Source organism: Rhinoderma darwinii, chromosome 3 (genome assembly GCF_050947455.1).
Source record: "Rhinoderma darwinii isolate aRhiDar2 chromosome 3, aRhiDar2.hap1, whole genome shotgun sequence".
NCBI lineage: Eukaryota > Metazoa > Chordata > Amphibia > Anura > Rhinodermatidae > Rhinoderma > Rhinoderma darwinii.
Window position 1 is genome coordinate 372969786 of NC_134689.1, and position 19844 is coordinate 372989629.

At 41.9% G+C, this 19844-nt stretch overlaps 1 protein-coding gene across 1 annotated transcript in view; it reads left to right on the forward strand.

The window, feature by feature from the left end:
• Positions 1 to 19844, forward strand: part of LOC142750509 (adhesion G protein-coupled receptor E3-like) — a 127248-nt gene that overhangs the window by 91725 nt on the left and 15679 nt on the right. The window contains exons 9-11 of the mRNA XM_075859511.1: positions 4887 to 4960; positions 5926 to 6009; positions 16697 to 16865. Of these exons, the coding sequence (XP_075715626.1) occupies positions 4887 to 4960; positions 5926 to 6009; positions 16697 to 16865 (327 nt within the window). The remainder of the gene's footprint in view (positions 1 to 4886; positions 4961 to 5925; positions 6010 to 16696; positions 16866 to 19844) is intronic.

A 19844-nucleotide genomic window follows, 5' to 3' on the forward strand; every position in this document is an offset into this window, starting at 1 on the left:
TCTCTCAGAGGATATGTGTCAAATGAAGGACTTTTTTTTTGGTCCTTGAAGTGTTGCTGTAATTCTTTCAGAAGGAGAGGATATTATGGACTATTCTAAGAAGGCTTTTTAGGATGTTACCTTCATGGATCTTTTTTTCCTCATTCATTGAAATAATCCCCGAAAACAAAGAATTAGGGTCACCTGAATATTTGGACCAGTGCAAACCAGTAGTAAAGTTGCTTAGGTATTGATAGATGACTCAAAATGGCATAACCAGTGTAATGTCCGTGGCTGCTGGCTGTCAGCTCCAGCCTCCCGCTGACAGCCGCAGCCACGAGTCGGCAAGTGTTGGCCCCAGCCTCCTCCTCAGGAGACGCCAGCACATGCATCCACTCACCTCCGCCGGAGCCCGCAGGGTGCGCGCGCACGCTCGTCCCCGCTCTTAAAGGGGCATCATGAACGACCTTTGACCCGTGAGTACCCTGGGCTATAAGAGGGGTCCAGCCCCCTAGTTCGATGCCTGAGCGTTGTTGTGTATTCCTAGTCTGTCTATGCAAATTGGTCCCTTAGTGTTTCCTGATCCCAGTGTTTCTCGTTCCTGCTCCTGTTCCTATATCCCGTGCTTGCCATTGCCGTGCTGTGCCGTGCTTGCCATTGCCGTGCTGTGTCGTGCTTGCCATTGCCGTGCCGTGCTGGATACCACGCTTGACTGCCTACCCACGCCTGTCGTCACCTGCTGCCTAGTTTCTGCCAAGCTACTGTCCGTGCTGCCACAGGTACCCTCTATACTAACTATAGACATTGTCCTGCACCCTGTTGGCCAGCTGCCCTACCGCCAAGGCGGTACTGCCCAGTGGGTCCACAGACCCTTCGTGACAACCAGCTACATTCAGGGATGTTTGGTATATGAATAGTATTTTAATGCCTCTTCAAGGAGTGGGACAAAGCATTTGGGTGTTAACAGCAAATATTGCATGAGTTTTTGTGCAGTGGATAAACAACACAACATTCAGAGCATCTGCAAAATGGTGAAAAGTCCCTCAAAGTCCTGTCCGTGAGTGTAGACCTGATCTTATTAATAAAAGTCAAGGCAGTACTTTTATGAGAGAGTGTAGTCTAGATCAGCATGGTTAACGGAGTGTGGAGGTGATAGTCTATGTGAACCTTTGTTTGGTCTCTATACGCAGACATACACAGTATATTAAAAATACAGGATGGGCTATGAAAAAAGTACCCTGTACCCCCTTGTGTGGTTTGCACAGGATAATGGAAGAATCACGTACTTACCGGTTACAAGAAATACTGGAAGTAGTTTCCACCAGCGGCTATGCAAAGTTGTATCTGTCTTATGTTCAGGGACACTTTCTGCAACACCCAATGTTGGACTGGAGTACCTTGGGCCCACCAGCGAAAATAATTATTGGGGCCCACCCCTCACCTATATAGAAATAATGTGTCCCCTCTTGATTGTGTAGTAAAATGTGTGTAGTAAACCAATGACCAATATTACCACCATTTAGTGACTATAAACTAGTAGATAGCAGTTTTACACAGGTGCTCCGCAGACTATGAGTGAATACAGTAGCGTGAAATCCAGTGACTCACCGGTGACGTCTTCTCAGATTGGAGTCATTCACTTTCCCTTTTCTTCTTCATCTAACCTAGAATACCATGACGACTTCTTCCACCCACAAATCACCTCTGCAGAATTTGCTACACAAACATCTTTAACTCCTCACTTTTTCAGCATCCTCTCCACCCTCCACAAACACTTGCTATTTATAGTGCTCCAGATGGAATTAATTCCCCCTTTTGGTGCCCCACACTGTAATAGTTCCCACCTTTTGGCCCCACACAGTAAAAGGGCTCTGCTTAGCGCCCCAAATAGTAATAGTGCCCCAAACAGTAATAATGTCCCCTTTAGGCCCCACACAGTAATAGTGCCCCTTTTAGGACTCACACAGTAATAGTCCCTACAAAGGAATGTTTTGGGCAACAAAGACAGTTTTGATTAATGAGGCCCAATACGCATTGTCCTGTACAAACCAGACAAGGACAACAGGGGCATGTTTTTCATGGCCCACCCTGTATTTACCAAAGAATTTAGATTTCCAAATAAAAAGAAAAACACATTGAAGTTTTTGTTTTTGGTAAAGTGTATGCCTTGTGTTTGCATATGTTTACAATGTATACAATTCTTTCAGCAGACAATTATCTCATGTCTATGGCCAGATTTAAGCTGCACATAAGATATTTTAGTGCCAACAATCTAAGGGTATGTGCACACACACTAATTACGTCCGTAATTGACGGACGTATTTCGGCCGCAAGTACCGGACCGAACACAGTGCAGGGAGCCGGGCTCCTAGCATCATACTTATGTACGATGCTAGGAGTCCCTGCCTCGCTGCAGGACAACTGTCCCGTACTGTAATCATGTTTTCAGTACGGGACAGTTGTCCTGCAGCGAGGCAGGGACTCCTAGCATCGTACATAAGTATGATGCTAGGAGCCCGGATCCCTGCACTGTGTTCGGTCCGGTACTTGCGGCCAAAATACGTCCGTCAATTACGGACGTAATTAGTGTGTGTGCACATACCCTTATGCAGTGGTCTTTAACCTGTAGCCCTCAAGCTGTAATTAAGCTGCATCTCCTTAATTTTACTGAAGAGTTCACACATGAATGATCTCTCAGATAACAGTTGACCCTTACTATCACAGGGAAGAGACTGGCCTCCTACAACCTTACAACTTTTCTGGCAAAACTAACCAATAAGCTCATCGGTCTTAATTTCCTGTAAAAACAGCGCCACTCTTGTCTATGGTCTGTGTCTGGTATTGCAACATTCACGTGCATTGGGCGGAGTTGCAATAGAAGACTGCTATGGACAAGAATGCTGCTGTTTTTAGGAGGGAAAAAAAACCTGAACTTTTGGGTCAGTTCACATGTTGAAGCAGCATGTCAATAGTATTTGCGGAAATGCTGCTTATTTGTTGCAGGTTTTCCCCATGTAATTTAATGGGGAGGTAAAACCCACGACAAATAGCAGTTGTTGCGTTTTTTGTGTCAGGTTCGCAGCCATACCGCCGAAAAAAAACTAAACACAGAAAAACGTACCCAGAAGTCTTTGTTCTTCCCTCCAGCGCGGCCTCCTGGATGACGTTTTATTCCATGTGACTGCTGCAGCCAAACACAGGAGGACAGCTTAGATGACGTCAGAGGGCCGCCCTCCTGGGAAGACGCTTCTTACCATGTGACTGCCGCTGCAGCGAATCACAGGCTGCAGCGGTCTTCATCCCAGGAGGCCGGCCTACTAGCAGGCCGGCTAATGCTGCAGTTTTCAGCAGCGGACATTCCGGACGATAAACTGCACCACAGTTTGGTTGCGGTTTTTCGCCTGTAATTCCCTGCGACGCACAGGGCGAATATGCTGTGTGCTATTACGCAGCGAATCCGCCCGTGTAAACTCAGCCTTTTTCTGATCTCAAACAGCCCCATTATTGGTGAACAAGTGCTCGTTTTGGTGTTTTATTCTCCCATCTTCTTCTTTAAGACATACTGTATCTAAGTCTCAATGAGAGAAAACGTTTTACCTAGTGATATACTGGAAAAATACTTTACTTCCGCATAAAATTCTGCAAATATTTAGCTTATTTCCACTGACACATCACCTAAGCAAGCAACCAAGTCGTTTTTGCATATGTCTGCTGTAATAATCTGCCTAACTGCACACTATGTAGAGTAAAAACCAAATGCAAAAATGGGAACTGAATTGTAGATAAAGAGTCATATATGTTAAAAACAGGAAGACTTGAGAGGCAATTCCCACAAGTACATGCAGCTCCCGAGAACAACAGCCAAAGTGCCTCCATTAACAGCACTATCGGAGTGTCCCCATTAACAGTGCCAGCAGAATACCCCCATAAATAGTGCTAGAAAAGTGCCCCCCTAAACGGCGGTTCCTGCAAAGCACCCTGATTAAACAATACTAGCAGCAGACTCTCACCCATAAAAATTGTCAGCAGTTTGCAACAATAAAAAATATTGTCAGCAGAGTGTCCGCGCCTCTCGACCGCATGCTCGACCACCGATCCTTTTAAATTTCTCCTCACTGCAGTGAGGAAGTACGAGGGCTCAGTGATTGGTGGAGTTTCCAGCAGTGGATCTCCCAGTGATCAGACACTTATCATTTATCCATTGGATAGGTGATAACTGTCTATTATAGAAATACGCCTTTAAAGTCAATAGAAACAATATAAAAGTCTGAAGGGAGGCTTGCCTAGTCTGTCAGGGGTACGGGAGATGTCTGCTAATTCAGTAGACAATCACAGACAATCGAGGAATGTTCTCAGGTTAACAAGTGGTACAAAGTAAAGGGTTCAGTCCCTTATCAGGTAAAGAATCAGAACAAAGTTTCTTCGAGAACTATGACACAAACGAAGGAAATTCCAGGAGATGAGATAGAAAATGTTTAAAATATAAGCCTGAAAATGCTCTGGGAATCCATTAAACCACAGTGAGATCCACTAGCTTCATGTTGTCTCAGTATAGACATTTAATGGCACAGCTATAAGATATGCCATCAATATCCACGGCAGTGGTCCAACAGGTGTGAACCCGACAATTCATAGAACAAGGTGGCAGCGGTGCTAGGAAAGCACCATGTTACTTCATATTCTCTCGACTCTACTCGACTTTTTCTGTAGGCTGCTTGGTTGGCCTTTAACTATAATGGGCAGACCATGGGATCTCCGGAGGAACTCGAGTTAATAGAAGACAAATTGGCACTCTGTTTCGGAGGGGGGAGAGGTGCAGTCACATAGGACGTAATGTAATTTCCAGCACAATAGCCTATGCCCATGGAATTTCAGTGTAAACATTTCTGTCTTTTCTCTTTTGTCAGAGGATGACAGATGTCAAACTGATTCCATAACTGAGCAGCAGATAAAGGAATGTGAGAAGCATACAAATAATACGGTATGTACTGTTACTGTTACATGTGCAATCTTAGAACCATATACAGATCACAGAAAATAAAAGTCTTCTTAAAGGGTCGGTTCACTTTTGCAATTTTGATTTATTGTTCAAATCCCTAAAAAAAATAAAGCAACTTTGAAAATAGTTACAATGAAAAAATCTTACTATTTGTGTATACAGCTCATATGTAGACCTATGTGTCTCCATGGTTACAGACTACAAACAAACCCTGTGTGTAGTCTGATCAAGTGTTACTCCCCTCTATCTTTTCCCATTACGGTCTCAACGTTAGCAGAGGGGGCAGATGAAAGACAGTAAAATATGACTGCAGAATCAGACTACAGAGAGTTAGTTTGTAGTTTAATACACAAAAGGAGCTGCATAGGAGCTGTATACGCAAAACTGTGGGATATTTTTAAATATGACCATTTGCAAAGTAGCTTTTTTTTTAAGGTGCATTGGAGCAGCAAAAAAAATGGTTGCAAAAGTATAAATACCACCTAAAGAGAAAAGATATAGGATGGCATAAAGGGTCCTCTGCTGATGTTGCCTAAAGGGCAGCCACTGGGCACTTAAATATGGAATATGGTGCCTCCATATGGCGGCGTATTCTTCCGTAGCAACAACTTTTCTAGGGAGGAACATCCCTGTCATATGCCACAATTTTAATTTCTCACCAATTCCGTATAAATCGGTGAGAAAAAAAAACCTCCTTATACCCCCATATGAAATCCAAAGAATATGGAGGTACAGTATGGACCCATTGATTTTTTTCATGGGTGCCATAGCACGGATACGTATCGGCTATGTGCATGAGCCCTAAATCTGTACAAAGAGGATTTATTTTGGTAGTAATATGATGTCTATAGTGGGAGAGATTCAGTGTAAGAAAATAACATGCCAGAGGAATAGGACATCATTTTGTGTAGATGCATTTTCAGACCCTGTGGTTCATTTTCCCATAGGATAGACTGTGCAATTTCTTGAAATCCATTGTAAATATTAAAGAAGATGCCTGTGAAAGAAATAACAGAAATACTTCTGTAAAGGTAAGAAAAGAACTGACGAGATATGAAACATGCTTATTTTCCGTTCTTTTTATTCATGGCATTTTTTGGAGCTAGGTCTTGTTTTAAAGCATATGTACATGTCTGCAACTAATTTTGTGTTGCTCAAAAGCATATAAAATAGTTTACAATTAAAGTTTTAATCAAACTGCGCATGCACACTGTCAATCACGGAGAGATCACGGAGCTGGACCCAGACAATAAGAAAGAAACGGGGTGTAAGTATCTATCAAATGTGACATATTTTTTATATATATATAATGACTGTGTTACTAAAAATAAGAATACAAATAAAGTTGTAAGTGAAAAAAAAGGGGGTGAATAAAACCATATGTGCATGAAGTGCAAAAAATAATAAAAGAATAAAAATGTGCAAATTTAGAAACACAATTAGACATGATTATACATGAAATATATGTGCAATGTAATAACAGGTGACACATAGATATAATCAAAATGTAATAATTAATGTCAGACCTAGAGTCCTAGGGATAGAAATACAGCATAATTCATACAATAAAGTGCCTAGTGTACATAATCTTTAACATATTAGTGCCAATAATATTCCATGACTGGCAAATGATTATAAATATCAAATATAATAAATATAATTTCAGCATTGTGAGAAACTAGACATGGACCGCACATCCACAATATATACATTGATCTGAGCCGCTAGGCATAATTTAGAAACATGAACATGAGGTTCTTTGTAAAAATTTTGATCAAACTGTATAAGCCCACTTGCCACTTCACGGCGACCTCTTTAAAGTGGGTCCCTACTCTAGCGGTTGCAGCACCGCATGGCGGCCTCCGCCACCGCAGCACCGTTCCCACAGAGGGAGCAACCCAGTGGTCCAAAAGCACCCATGCCTTCAGAACGTGCAAAGCCTCCTTGGCTCTGTGCCACGTCCCCCCACAAGTGCAGCACTACAGCAACAGACACCACCATACAGCACCACAACATGTGAACAGATGGAATGAGCTCACCTTGCCATGCGCCCCCAGTGGCCAACTGAGAGCACAAGCAAGAGCAGGAACACTTATGAGGTCATTCCTGAATTAAAATCAGCTGGGATTTGTCTAGAATCCTGAAACTCAAATGCTCTATCAATGTTGGCACACGCTTTTTACGTGCCACATGGGAAACATCCCCATTTGGGCCCCTTGGTACCCCATGGATTCTGGGTATCAAGAATGTAATGGCTGTGAACTAATTCGTCTCTCAAATTTTTTGCCCTTCTTGCTGTAATGAGAGGGAATGGAGATAAATCATTTTCCAAAATAGGATCTGCTAATAAAATATGTCAGAATTTCTGTAGAATCTTGGTCATATTTGACCATTGAGAGTGATAGGTGGTAATCATTCTTTTTTATTGATTATCTGATTTTATCCTCTTATTAGGACAAAGAAGATTAGGTCTTGATTGGGAAAATACTCTTTTATAACCCTTTTTGATACTCCTATTTGAAAAGCCTCTTTCCTGAAATCTTATTCTCAAATCTTCAGCTTGATCCTCAAATTTTTGGGGAGTAGAACATATTCTCTTCATACGTAGGAATTGTCCTACAGGTATTCCCCTGATGGTAGACGGCAGATGCAGAAATGGTTTTAATCACCCCCTTTTTTTCACTTACAACTTTATTTGTATTCTTACTTTTAGTAACACAGTGATTATATATATATATATATATATATATATATATATATAATTTTTTTCACATTTGATAGATACTTACACCCCATTTCTTTCTTATTGTCTGGGTCCAGTTCCGTGATCTCTCCGTGATTGACAGTGTGCATGCGCAGATTGTTCCTGCTATCGTATGCTGGTCCGTTCGCGCTGAGGGGGGCGTGAGGGGCGGTTTTGGTCTCTTTTCCCTGCCTTCAGCAGGGCTAAGGACTCGACCCCTCAACGTTCCTTCCTTGCGTGGCAGTGACACGCACCTTCCACCACGGGCGGACATCTTCGCATGCACCAGCAGCTCTCTCACGGCTGGGAGATCGCGACACAATATATTACCTACAGTGGAGTACTGCCACGAAGGACGCTAGTTCCGGTTGTCCTGGTAACATGACTCACATAGAAATAGGTGTGGCTAGTCTCCAATAAGGGGAAAGATCACATGACCTTTCTCTAACCACTTCTATTGGCTGCTGTCCTATTCATTAGCTCCCTGCCTCTCCCTATTGATTACTCCTCCTGAGGAATACACTGTGAAACGTGCGTCGAGGCGGCTGGTTGACTCTCACTCAGACTCTCTATCCAGGTATCCCCTTGCAATTCCATTGCTTTGTATCACTGTGCTTTCAAACTGTTATTGTATCCATGTAACTGATTTTTTACTTCTTTGTAAAAGGGATACTATATTACTCAGCACTCTTTAGACTTATTACCACCTAGTATTTGATACTTTACCTTTGCTTCTCAATGAGAGACATACAGGGATATTGACGTGGCCAACTATTTTACATACATTTACTGTGTGGCTCACCAGCGCATTGTTGTTTTCAGCTCTTCATATTTACCGTTGTACTGTGTTGTTTTAATTTTTAATCTCAATCTCAATTCTCAATCATTCTGGTTCATAGTACTCAGTTTTTGTCGATTTTCAGTTTTGCATTATTATAGTAATGTAGTATTATAGTAATATAGCATTATTATAGTAATGTTATTGTAGTAATGTAGTATTGTTATAGTAATGTAGTATTGTTATTATAGTAATGTAGTATTATTATAGTAATGTATTATTATTATTATTATTATAGTAGTGTAGTAATGTTATAATAATGTAGTATTGTTATAGTAATGTAGTATTATTATAGTAATGTAGTATTTTTATAGTAGTGAAGTATTGTTATAATTTTGTACTGTATCAAATTTGAGACGTCACATGTCACGTACTCCCTTCCTGCGGCTCCCTCGGTCTCCAGGACGTCGAGAGTCACTCGCTCGAGCGTCGCCTGGCCTGGCAGACTGAGGCAGTCTGCAGCCAATAGGAGCTCAGGAGCGTCAAGCCAATCAAAGCCTGGCTGATGTTCCTGAGCTCCCGCCCTCTCCTTATTTAGTTCAGCCTGGGATAGTTGGCCTTTGTCTGTAATTAGAGTTTCCTTGACTGGTGCTTTCCCTTGTTACAGACTCCCATGAGCGACTTGCTTTTTGACTCCTTTGGGACCCCTGACTTTTCTTTGCCTTCTGTCTTTTGTTTTTCTGCACTCTCCCGGTTTGATCCTTCCTGCCTGATTCTGCCTTTTGCGCCTGGACTTGTCCGTGGTGCAATTGCCCTGCCTCTCCCTCCGTGTACTTCCCAGGTGACCCTTTGTTATTTCGTACTGTCTCTGTCTTATCCGTTTGTCAGTTTTACTTGTACCAGTATAGGGAACGCCGCCCAGTTGTGCGCCGTCGTTTAGGTCAGGTCGTACAAGTAGGTAGGCACAGAGGTTTGGGAAAAACAGGGACTTCACTGTTTACCGTGTATTTGTTCGTGACATCACATTTTTTCTATATGTGGCCCACTTACCCGGCCTAGTTTGAGACCCCTGGTCTAGTGTCAGACTGGGGTTCCTTGGGCCCACCAGGTGAAATGATTGTGAGAGCCCACTTTCCATCGCATTGTAATCTTTGTTGTTGTCATTGTACACACAGCACATATCATCAAAAAGTTCTAATAGTTTATTTGTGAATTAACTTACAGGGAGGGTAAGTCTACATTCAGACGAGCATGGGCAACCTCGGACGTGAAAAACATGTATTTCAATGGGGCCGTTCACATGACCATTTTTCACGTCTGAGGTGCACCCGTGAGGGACGCCTTATCACGGATCCCTGATAGACTAGAGTCTATGGAGGGATGCGTGAAAACGCAAGAAAATATGACATCCTATTTTTCCATGGACCCTTTACATGCTCCGTTGAAACAACGGCCATGTGAACGGCCCTATTGAAATACATGTGTCCATGAGAGGGCCGTCATTTTAACGTGCGCTACACGGACGAGTTACACGCTCGTCTGAATGAGCCCTAAGCCTTACCATCCCTTACTAATGTAACTTACTAATGTAACTGTTTTCCCCCTTGTTATTGTTTGCATGTAGTCTAATGCTGAGTTTATATTGTAATATTAACTATCACCACTAGATGGTGCTACCATACAGAAAAGGGTCAGGAGGAGTTTCAGTATGTTTAAAGGGAATGTGTTGCCAGCAAAACATGTTTTTTTTTTTTTTAGTTAAACAATTAGTGTGTAGGTGATTAAACATTGTTCTAATTTTTTTTTTTTTTTCACGAGTCAGAAAATATTATAAATTGGATTCAATTGGATTCTAATTTATAATATTTTCCATTGCTGGTCACTAGATGGAGCCATTCCCAAAATTGCAGCATTGCATGTGGTAAAGCAACCACATTGCTTTATGCTGCAAAATTGGGTAAAAATCCCTCGCTCTAGTGAGCTCTCAGAATCCCCCCCTCCTTTATCCTGGCTAGTGCCGGGAGAAACGAGGGGTTTGAACGGTCTAACCTCCTACACTGTGTGTCGCCATTTTTTGAGCTAACACACAGTGTAGTAGGTTTACATACAGTAGTAAACACACACTGAAACACAAACATACATAGAAATCCCTTACCTGCTCCAGTCGCCGCCGCTCCCTCCGGTCCATCCGCTCCGTCTGCTGCCGCTGCTCCATGTGCACAAGTCCGGAAGCCGCGACCGGAAGTAGTAATATTACTGTCCGGCCGCGACTTCCGGTCCTCAGGAAAATGGCGCCGGACGGCGCGCATTTCAAATTGAACTGTGTGGGAACGGCGCATGCGCCGTTCCCACACAGCGGCGTACATGATAGTGGATGGAACGGGCCCCGTTCGCAGTCCCTATGGGACTGGAGCTGCTGTATTCCATGTCTGTATGTGTAGTTAATCGACACATACAGAAATGGAAAAAAAAATGGCAGCCCCCATAGGGAAGAAAAAGTGTAAAAATAAAAAAAAGTAACACACAACACACACAAATTAATCCAAACGTTTTTAATAAAGCACTAACATCTTTAACATATTAAAAAAAAATTCGTGGTGACACTGTTCCTTTAAAGAGGCTCTGTTACCAGATTTTGCAACCCCTATCTGCTATTGCAGCAGATAGGCGCTGCAATGTAGATTACAGTAACGTTTTTATTTTTTAAAAACAAGCATTTTTGGCCAAGTTATGACCATTTTTGTATTTATGCAAATGAGGCTTGCTAAAGTACAACTGGGCGTGTTTAAAGTAAAAGTCCAAGTGGGCGTGTATTATGTGCGTACATTGGGGCGTTTTTACTACTTTTACTAGCTGGGCGTTCTGACGAGAAGTATCATCCACTTCTCTTCAGAACGCCCAGCTTCTGGCAGTGCAGACACAGCCGTGTTCTCGAGAGATCACACTGTGATGTCACTCATTTCCTGCCCCAGGTCCTGCATCGTGTCGGACGAGCGAGGACACATCGGCACCAGAGGCTACAGTTGATTCTGCAGCAGCATCGGCGTTTGCAGGTAAGTCGATGTAGCTACTTACCTGCAAACGCTGATGCTGCTGCAGAATCAACTGTAGCCTCTGGTGCCGATGTGGCCGAGACGATGCAGGACCTGGGGCAGGAAGTGAGTGACATCACAGCGTGATCTCTGGAGAACACGGCTGTGTCTGCACTGCCAGCAGCTGGGCGTTCTGAAGAGAAGTGGATGATACTTCTCGTCAGAACGCCCAGCTAGTAAAAGTAGTAAAAACGCCCCGATGTACGCACATAATACACGCCCACTTGGACTTTTACTTTAAACACGCCCACTTGGACTTTTGCAAGCCTCATTTGCATAAATACAAAAATGGTCATAACTTGGCCAAAAATGCTCGTTTTTAAAAAATAAAAACGTTACTGTAATCTACATTGCAGCGCCTATCTGCTGCAATAGCAGATAGGGGTTGCAAAATCTGGTGACAGAGCCTCTTTAAGGCCTAGAAGCCATGTGAGGTGTGCTAAGGACCTACTGCATGTGTGCTGAGGATCATGTCCATGTGCAGCTGCCAAAAGAAGTGGCCAGTGAGCAATAGGCAAGGCCTTGAAGCCATCAAAAGACAAACCAGTGGGCAAGGGGACAGTGACTGTGTAAGAGAGGCTGACAGAATCTGCGAGGTGCAGGCAGTGGAAGCCTTTGTGATGCTGTGCAGCTAGGGTTGCCACCCGACCTGCAGCGATGACGTACATCATTCACGTGACCGTTGCAGCTGTCATATAAATTATGTACGTGTCGTCATTGCTGCAGGACCAGCGGGGACCACTGGAATGTTGGCTCCGGAGCGGTAGGGGGATTTAAAAGATGAGTAATCTTTTTTTTTTTTTTATAAGATTTTATTTTTACTTTTTTGTCTAGTCTGAGGTCTTATTAGGGGTCTGGAGTTACAGGGGCACTGTGTTAGGCACTATCTACAGATGGCTTTGTATGGGGCACTGTCTACAAATAACACTATGGGACATTATCTACAAATGGCACAGTGGGCACTATCTACTGAATACACTGTGTGAGGCACTACAGATGATACTGTGGGGGGCACTATCTACAGATCAAACTATGTTCGGTACTATCTACATATTGCACTATTTGGGATACTACCTACAAATGGCACTGTGTAGCACTATCTATAAGGGCAATGTGTGTGGCAGTATTTACAGATGCACTGTGTGGGGCACTATTTACAGATGGCAGTGTGTGGGGCACTGTGGGGGTCACTGTTCACAGATGGCATTGTGTGTGGCACTATCTACAGATGGCACTATCTACAGGGGGCTCTGTGTGGAGCACTATCTACAGAGCGCACAGCGGGGGCACTATTTACAGGGGGCACTGTGTTTGGCACTGTCTACAGGGTGCACTTTGTTTGGCACTTTTTTTGTATGGGGCACAGCCTACGGCACTATTTTCAGTGGAAGCACAATGTGACGCTGTTTTTATTGGGCGCTGTGTGTGTGACATGATTGTATTCAGGGGGCACAGTGTGTGTGGGGGGCTTTGGTCCACATTTATCTAATGTTTATGGCCACCTTTACAAAAAAGGCATTGAAACTCACACTCCATAAATTAAAATCACACTCCGTGTGAATCCACGCCCCTAAAACCACATTCACTTTTTACAAGTGTTAACCTGGCCGGTATGTTTGGATGGAACAAGTGGTAACCCTGGTCCCTATGTGCAGCAGACCGCGGGAAGGCCCTGATAGACTTTGGCAGCAATCGCTTTAAGAAAAGTGGACTGTGAGAGTACCAGCCTTGAGTTGGGGTGTAATAGGACAGAGAGAGAATCTGGTTGCCATGAGGCCTACTGAAGGGGCCTATTTCCCTGAGTGTGGCACAGTGATTGGACTATAGGCAAGAGGTACCATAAGAAGTAAAAGGAGTAAAGAGAAAATTGAAGTATTGCAGTGTTTGCTGCAATTTATAGATAGCTTGTGTGAATGTGTGAAGTTAAAGTTAACCTGTGTGATGTTGCTGCTGTTATCCTGCAGTTTTGAGTTAAGTTGGGCGGTCCTTAAAGAGATGGTAACTCTTTTGTAACAAGGACTTGGACTGAGACTATGATGGTCGATGTTGATGTAATCATGGCCCAAAATATATATTAGACTGGAGTTTTAGACGGGTATGTGAACCAATACACTACCAGGGAATTTATCCAGATCCAAATCATAGGTTATATCGATATATCAGAGAGAAGTAAGAGACACAGAGACACTGCTTGTATGCTCAAAAATACTCCTCTGACGTTTGTTTATTTATTAGACAATTACAATAATATCTTTCATAAAAGGGAGCAGGCTTAATTTCAACCAATCATTTGCACTATAACAATAACTCCAGTTCAGCCAATAGCATACAATGGGAATATTTCATATTGAGCTAATCACAGACATACAATACATTTCAAATTTAATATTATAATTTTCACCTGCACCATTTCTCAGGCAAGAACACAATACTATCTTTATGAGCGGTTCTTTCTCATGAAAGACCACAAACAGTATCCATTTTATTTGGGCTAGAATGAACTCTTATCTCACTCCACTTCATTCACAATGAAAGGGTTTTCTTAGCTTCGAGGTTACTAAGCATCTCTTGCAACAGGCTTCAGATAAGAACCAATGAGACACATAGCTAAGAAATAGCATTAATATACTTGTCTTAAAGAGGCTCTGTCACCAGATTTTGTAACCCCTGTCTCCTATTGCAGCAGATCGGCGCTGCAATGTAGATAAGAGTAACGTTTTGTTTTTTTAAAAACGAGCATTTTTGGCCAAGTTATGACCATTTTTATATTTATGCAAATGAGGCTTGCTAAAGTACAACTGGGCGTGTTTAAAGTTAAAGTACAACTGGGCGTGTATTGTGTGTTACATCTGGGCGTTTTTACTTCTTTTACTAGCTGGGCGTTGTGAATGGAAGTGTATGATGCTGACGAATCAGCATCATCCACTTCTCTTCGTTACCACCCAGCTTCTGGCAGGGCACAGACACACAGCGTGTTCTCGAGAGATCACGCTGTGACATCACTTCTTGCCCCAGGTCCTGCATCGTGTCGGACGAGCGAGGACACATCGGCACCAGAGGCTACAGTTGATTCTGCAGCAGCATCAGCGTTTGCAGGTAAGTAGCTACATCGACTTACCTGCAAACGCTGATGCTGCTGCAGAATCAAATGTAGCCTCTGGTGCCGATGTGTCCTCGCTCGTCCGACACGATGCAGGATCTGGGGCATAAAGTGACGTCACAGCTTCCATTCACAACGCCCAGCTAGTAAAAGAAGTAAAAACGCCCAGATGTACACACACAATACACGCCCAGTTGTACTTTAACTTTAAACACGCCCAGTTGTACTTTAGCAAGCCTCATTTGCATAAATATAAAAATGATCATAACTTGGCCAAAAATGCTCGTTTTAAAAAAAAACAAAAAAAACGTTACTCTTATCTACATTGCAGCGCCGATCTGCTGCAATAGGAGATAGGGGTTGCAAAATCTGATGACAGAGCCTCTTTAAAGCAACAGATTACTTATTCACTAAAATGGATTCTTTAAGATACAAGATGGAGACTCCATGCAAGATGGATGCTACACAAAATGGAATCATTTAAACATATTTTAATCACTTTCACAGTTACTCTGTGACCTGGGACTGTCCTTCTGTTGTGCATTCGGAGTATTCTGTGACATGTATATTGCACACTCACAGACAAAGTCGGTTGGGCAATCCGTAAAAGGTAGTGATGTAGCGGGCACAATGACACGGAGGTGAAGGTCGGTTTTCTGCAAGGTTACTGATGCAACCACGCGTATACTAAAAAGGTGGGGCAGGCTGCGGCAGCAGGCTATCCACTCTCAGACCCATAGAGGCACAGCAGGACGGGCTAGGAGCAGAGAGTCACCTTGGCGCATCCTGACCTGATGAGAAGTCCTACGGAGCCGAGATCCCTCATACAAAGAGTAGCACTAAACATTCCTAACAACCTGTTTAAAACTGTTCAACAAACTTGTTGACCTGCAACAATCTGTGATGTATTAAAGAACCACCAGCTTACAAACCCATAAGAAATAGACCCTAGTGGCAAGTGATTGACTGCAACTTGTTTTCAGCTAGTCCCATTATATTGTTATAGCCGGGGGGCCCCAAGATCATCTAGTACTCTGGTGGGCCAGTTCAACACTGCTACTGTCTGTAGATTAGCAAAAAGAGGAGGCATAGAGAGTGGAGTAACACAGGACTGCAGGATCAGACTACACAGGGTTGTTTGTAGTCTGTAACTATGGTGACAAATAGGTCTTTAGAGTAGCTCAGAGGCAAACACAGGATTTTTAAAAGACGTTTGCAAATACATTGGTGCCCATAACGGAGACAGCAATGGACTAACTTTCTAAATGACATCATAAGATTTTACATCAGGTGGTTTGGTGGGTTAGTGATAGTATTCCTATTATACTCCTGGCAGTCTAGAGTGGTTTAGAGTTAATACTTAGTAGTCTAAGGTGAAGAAGTGTTATTAGTATACATTATACATGGTGGTTTTGGGGTAATATCTAATATCCCTGGAGGTCTATGGTGCTTTAATGGTTAACATCTAACATTTATTGTAATTATATTATTATTAAGATTATTCTGTTTAGAATGTAGGTCTCTGGCAAGAAACCTATAATTAAATTTAATAAATAGGTCAAATTCTTATAAAGGTCGGGGCTCTGTTTTTGTTTTTATAAAGAGCTCCAAATTCCCTAGTTACCTTCACAAATCCATAGTGTAACATACTGAAATTATAACTCCCTGCAGCTGCCGCTATAAAAATTGCATTAAGAATCCTTTCTTTGTGATTGCTCTTCACACATACTAGCCAAAAATATTGGTACATTCAACCTCAGAAATTCCCAATTCCTATAGTGCTATGTTATGAAAGTTGGAGAAAAAAATAGACCCTTAAAATAGACAGAAATTACACTATTAGATGTGACGGCTACAACAAGAAGACTGACGTCTTGGGATATCCTCAATGTGCCACTGTAGACAACACTTTTATTATTATTGGTGACGTAGTTTTTTACTTTTATTCTCATCCTAATGTCATTGGTTTTGTTATTGAATGTCCTTCATTTTCTTATCTTCTTAGGAAGTGGCATCTCAGATCACTAATCTTCTCAATCAAACTTCCTTGAAAAAGTTGGACTTTGCTGACCTTCAGACAGTTGTCATTGCAGTAATAGAGAATGTGGAAACTTCACTACTGGCATCGTTCTCTGCAGACCCCCGGAACCAACAAATAAGCACCTCTGAAATTGGTGAGCAGATAGAAATATTGTATTATAAATACGGTTCTTATGGGTACAAAACATATACTGGTGTGAGAAAAGGGGTCACTGTGATTGCAGGTAGCTCAACATTATGACTTTAAAACCTATAACCGACCTCCAATGGACCCCATACTGGTATGAACATCACTTATGACAATGAGATATTCCCAACCATCTCTCTGACCACATATAGAGACAGCAAGTCCTCAAGGAGGAACCTCTATAGCAGTTTTTGCAATAACCCTTGATACAATTGCAACTTAGTGAAGGTCCATTTTAATATTATTAATAATAATAATAATAATAATAATAATAATAATAGTGTCATGGCTGAAACTCTGTTCACAAATTTAAAAATAAAATTACTTACCTGACGTGGCACCTGAAAGTGTATGTATTCCTGTTCTGTAATCCAATTGCTGACATACAATAAGAAAAAATCCCAGCGGCGCACTTTGTTGTCAGTGGTGTATGTGTTACAGGTCAATTTTGAAACTAAGGCAAAGCCTAGGTATTCTGTAGAACGCTTAAAACGTCTAGACAAAGATTCATGGCTACATGGAGGAGCTGGATTCTGTTTGCAGAAAGTGAAGCCCTTCCTCGTTGGCTGGAAGAACACACCTAAATCTACTTGGGCGTTTGTACGTCTTGATTAGAGGCCACCCCTCTCCACTATACACTTTACCTTTCCCGCGGTCCTTCCTTCTTATTCCGCTCTCTTTGTTTTTCTTTTCTTCCCCCCCTGTCTCTTATTTTTATTTTATTTTTTTGCACTATATTACATAATACATCAGATTGATTATATTGTACTAATTCTTCTGTACTTATTTGTTCCTCATTGAATGGTTCTTACGCAAGGTACACTTCTTGATGCCAATAATGTATATGCTCTTTATGTATAACATTTGCATTGTATGCAAAAATTTCATGTAAAGTGGTTCAGTTGAACTGCCACTCGTTTAAATGCATTGAAGTTGTTATTTGTTTGTATTGAAAATTTAATAAACTTTGATAAAGAAAACAAAAAACGTCTAGACAATGTGTAAAATAAATCCATCTGAACACATTTCCTAGGTATACTTTCGATTATCGAGTTTAGGCAACGTGTGAAACTGCTAGACATTCTAATGAATAACTACACCGTGTTCCAAATTATTATGCACATTGGATTTAGGTGTCATAAACATTTAATTATTAGTTTTTCAATGAAACTCATGGATGGTATTGTGTCTTAGGGCTCTTTGGATCATTGTAATCAATCTCAGACACCTGTGATAATTCGTTTGCCAGGTGTGCCCAATCAAGGGAAAACTATTTAAGAAGGACGTTCCACATTATTAAGCAGGCCACAGGTTTCAAGCAATATGGGAAAGAAAAAGGATCTCTCTGCTGCCGAAAAGCGTGAAATAGTGCAATACCTTGGACAAGGTATGAAAACATTGGATATTTCAAGAAAACGTAAGCGTGATCATCGTACTGTGAAAAGATTTGTGGCTGATTCAGAGCACAGACGGGTTCGTTCAGATAAAGGCATAATGAGGAAGGTTTCTGCCAGACAAATTAATAGGATTAGGAGAGCAGCTGCTAAAATGCCATTGCAAAGCAGCAAACAGGTATTTGAAGCCGCTGGTGCCTATGGAGTCCCGCAAACCTCAAGGTGTAGGATCCTCCAGAGGTTTGCAAGTGTGCATAAAGCTATTATTTTGCCACCCCTAAACAATGCTCACAAGCAGAAACGGTTGCAGTGGGCTCAGAAATACATGAAGACTAATTTTAAAATCGTGTTGTTTACTGATGAGTGCCGTGCAACCCTGGATGGTCCAGATGGATGGAGTAGTGGATGGTTGGTGAATGGCCACCATGTCCCAACAAGGCTGCGACGTCAGCAAGGAGGTGGCGGAGTCATGTTTTAGGCTGGAATGATGGGGAGAGAGCTGGTAGGCCCCTTTAGGGTCCCTGACGGTGTGAAAATGACATCTGCAAAGTACGTAGAGTTTATGACTGACCACTTTCTTCCATGGTACAAAAAGTAGAACCGTGCCTTCCGTAGCAAAATTGTCTTCATGCATGACAATGCACCATCTCATGCTGCAAAGAATACCTATGTGTCATTGGCTGCTATGGGCATAAAAGGAGAGAAACTCATGTGTGTGTGTGTGGCCCCCATGTTCCCCTGACCTCAACCCTATTGAGAACCTTTTGGAGCATCCTCAAGCAAAATATCTATTAGGGTGGGAGGCAGTTCACATCAAAACAGAAGCTCTGGGAGGCTATTCTGACATCCTGCAAAGATATTCAAGCAGAAACTGTCCAAATACTCACAAATTCAATGGATGCAAGAATTGTGAAGGTGATATCAAAGAAGGGGTCCTATGTTAACATGTAACTTGGCCTGTTAAGTTTTTTTTCGATTGAAAGAGCTTTTGATTTCTGTAAATATGACCTCCTGATGCTGCAAATTCAACAAATTACCATTTTAGTTCTCTTTACAAGCTTTAAAATGTTTTGATCTCTGTTGTGCATAATAATTTGAAACAGTGCATTTTCAGTTTTTTACTTCTAAAAAAAAATCTGTTATCATTAGGAGATTTGTTCAATAAAATTTGCATTATACTCCAACAGTTGATGGCTTGAAAATTATACTGACTGTCATTTGCATCGACTATTTAGGAAAATCAGCGAAAAATAACATTTGCATAATAATTTGGAATGCAGTGTAGTTAATAAAGTATCCCCCCTGTTCTCTATTAGAAATCTGTTAATATAGTGTCAATAATAAGGTATTTCTATTAAAATTCTAGAAAAAAGTATATAAAGTCAGAATGAAATACTTATTTGATACTTTATGCCAAAATTCTAGGCATTCTACAGAATAACTAGGCATTCTATAAAATCCCTTAGTTTCACACTTTACCGGTACCATATATAAGTATCACAATCAGAGACCACATATGGTACATATTTGTC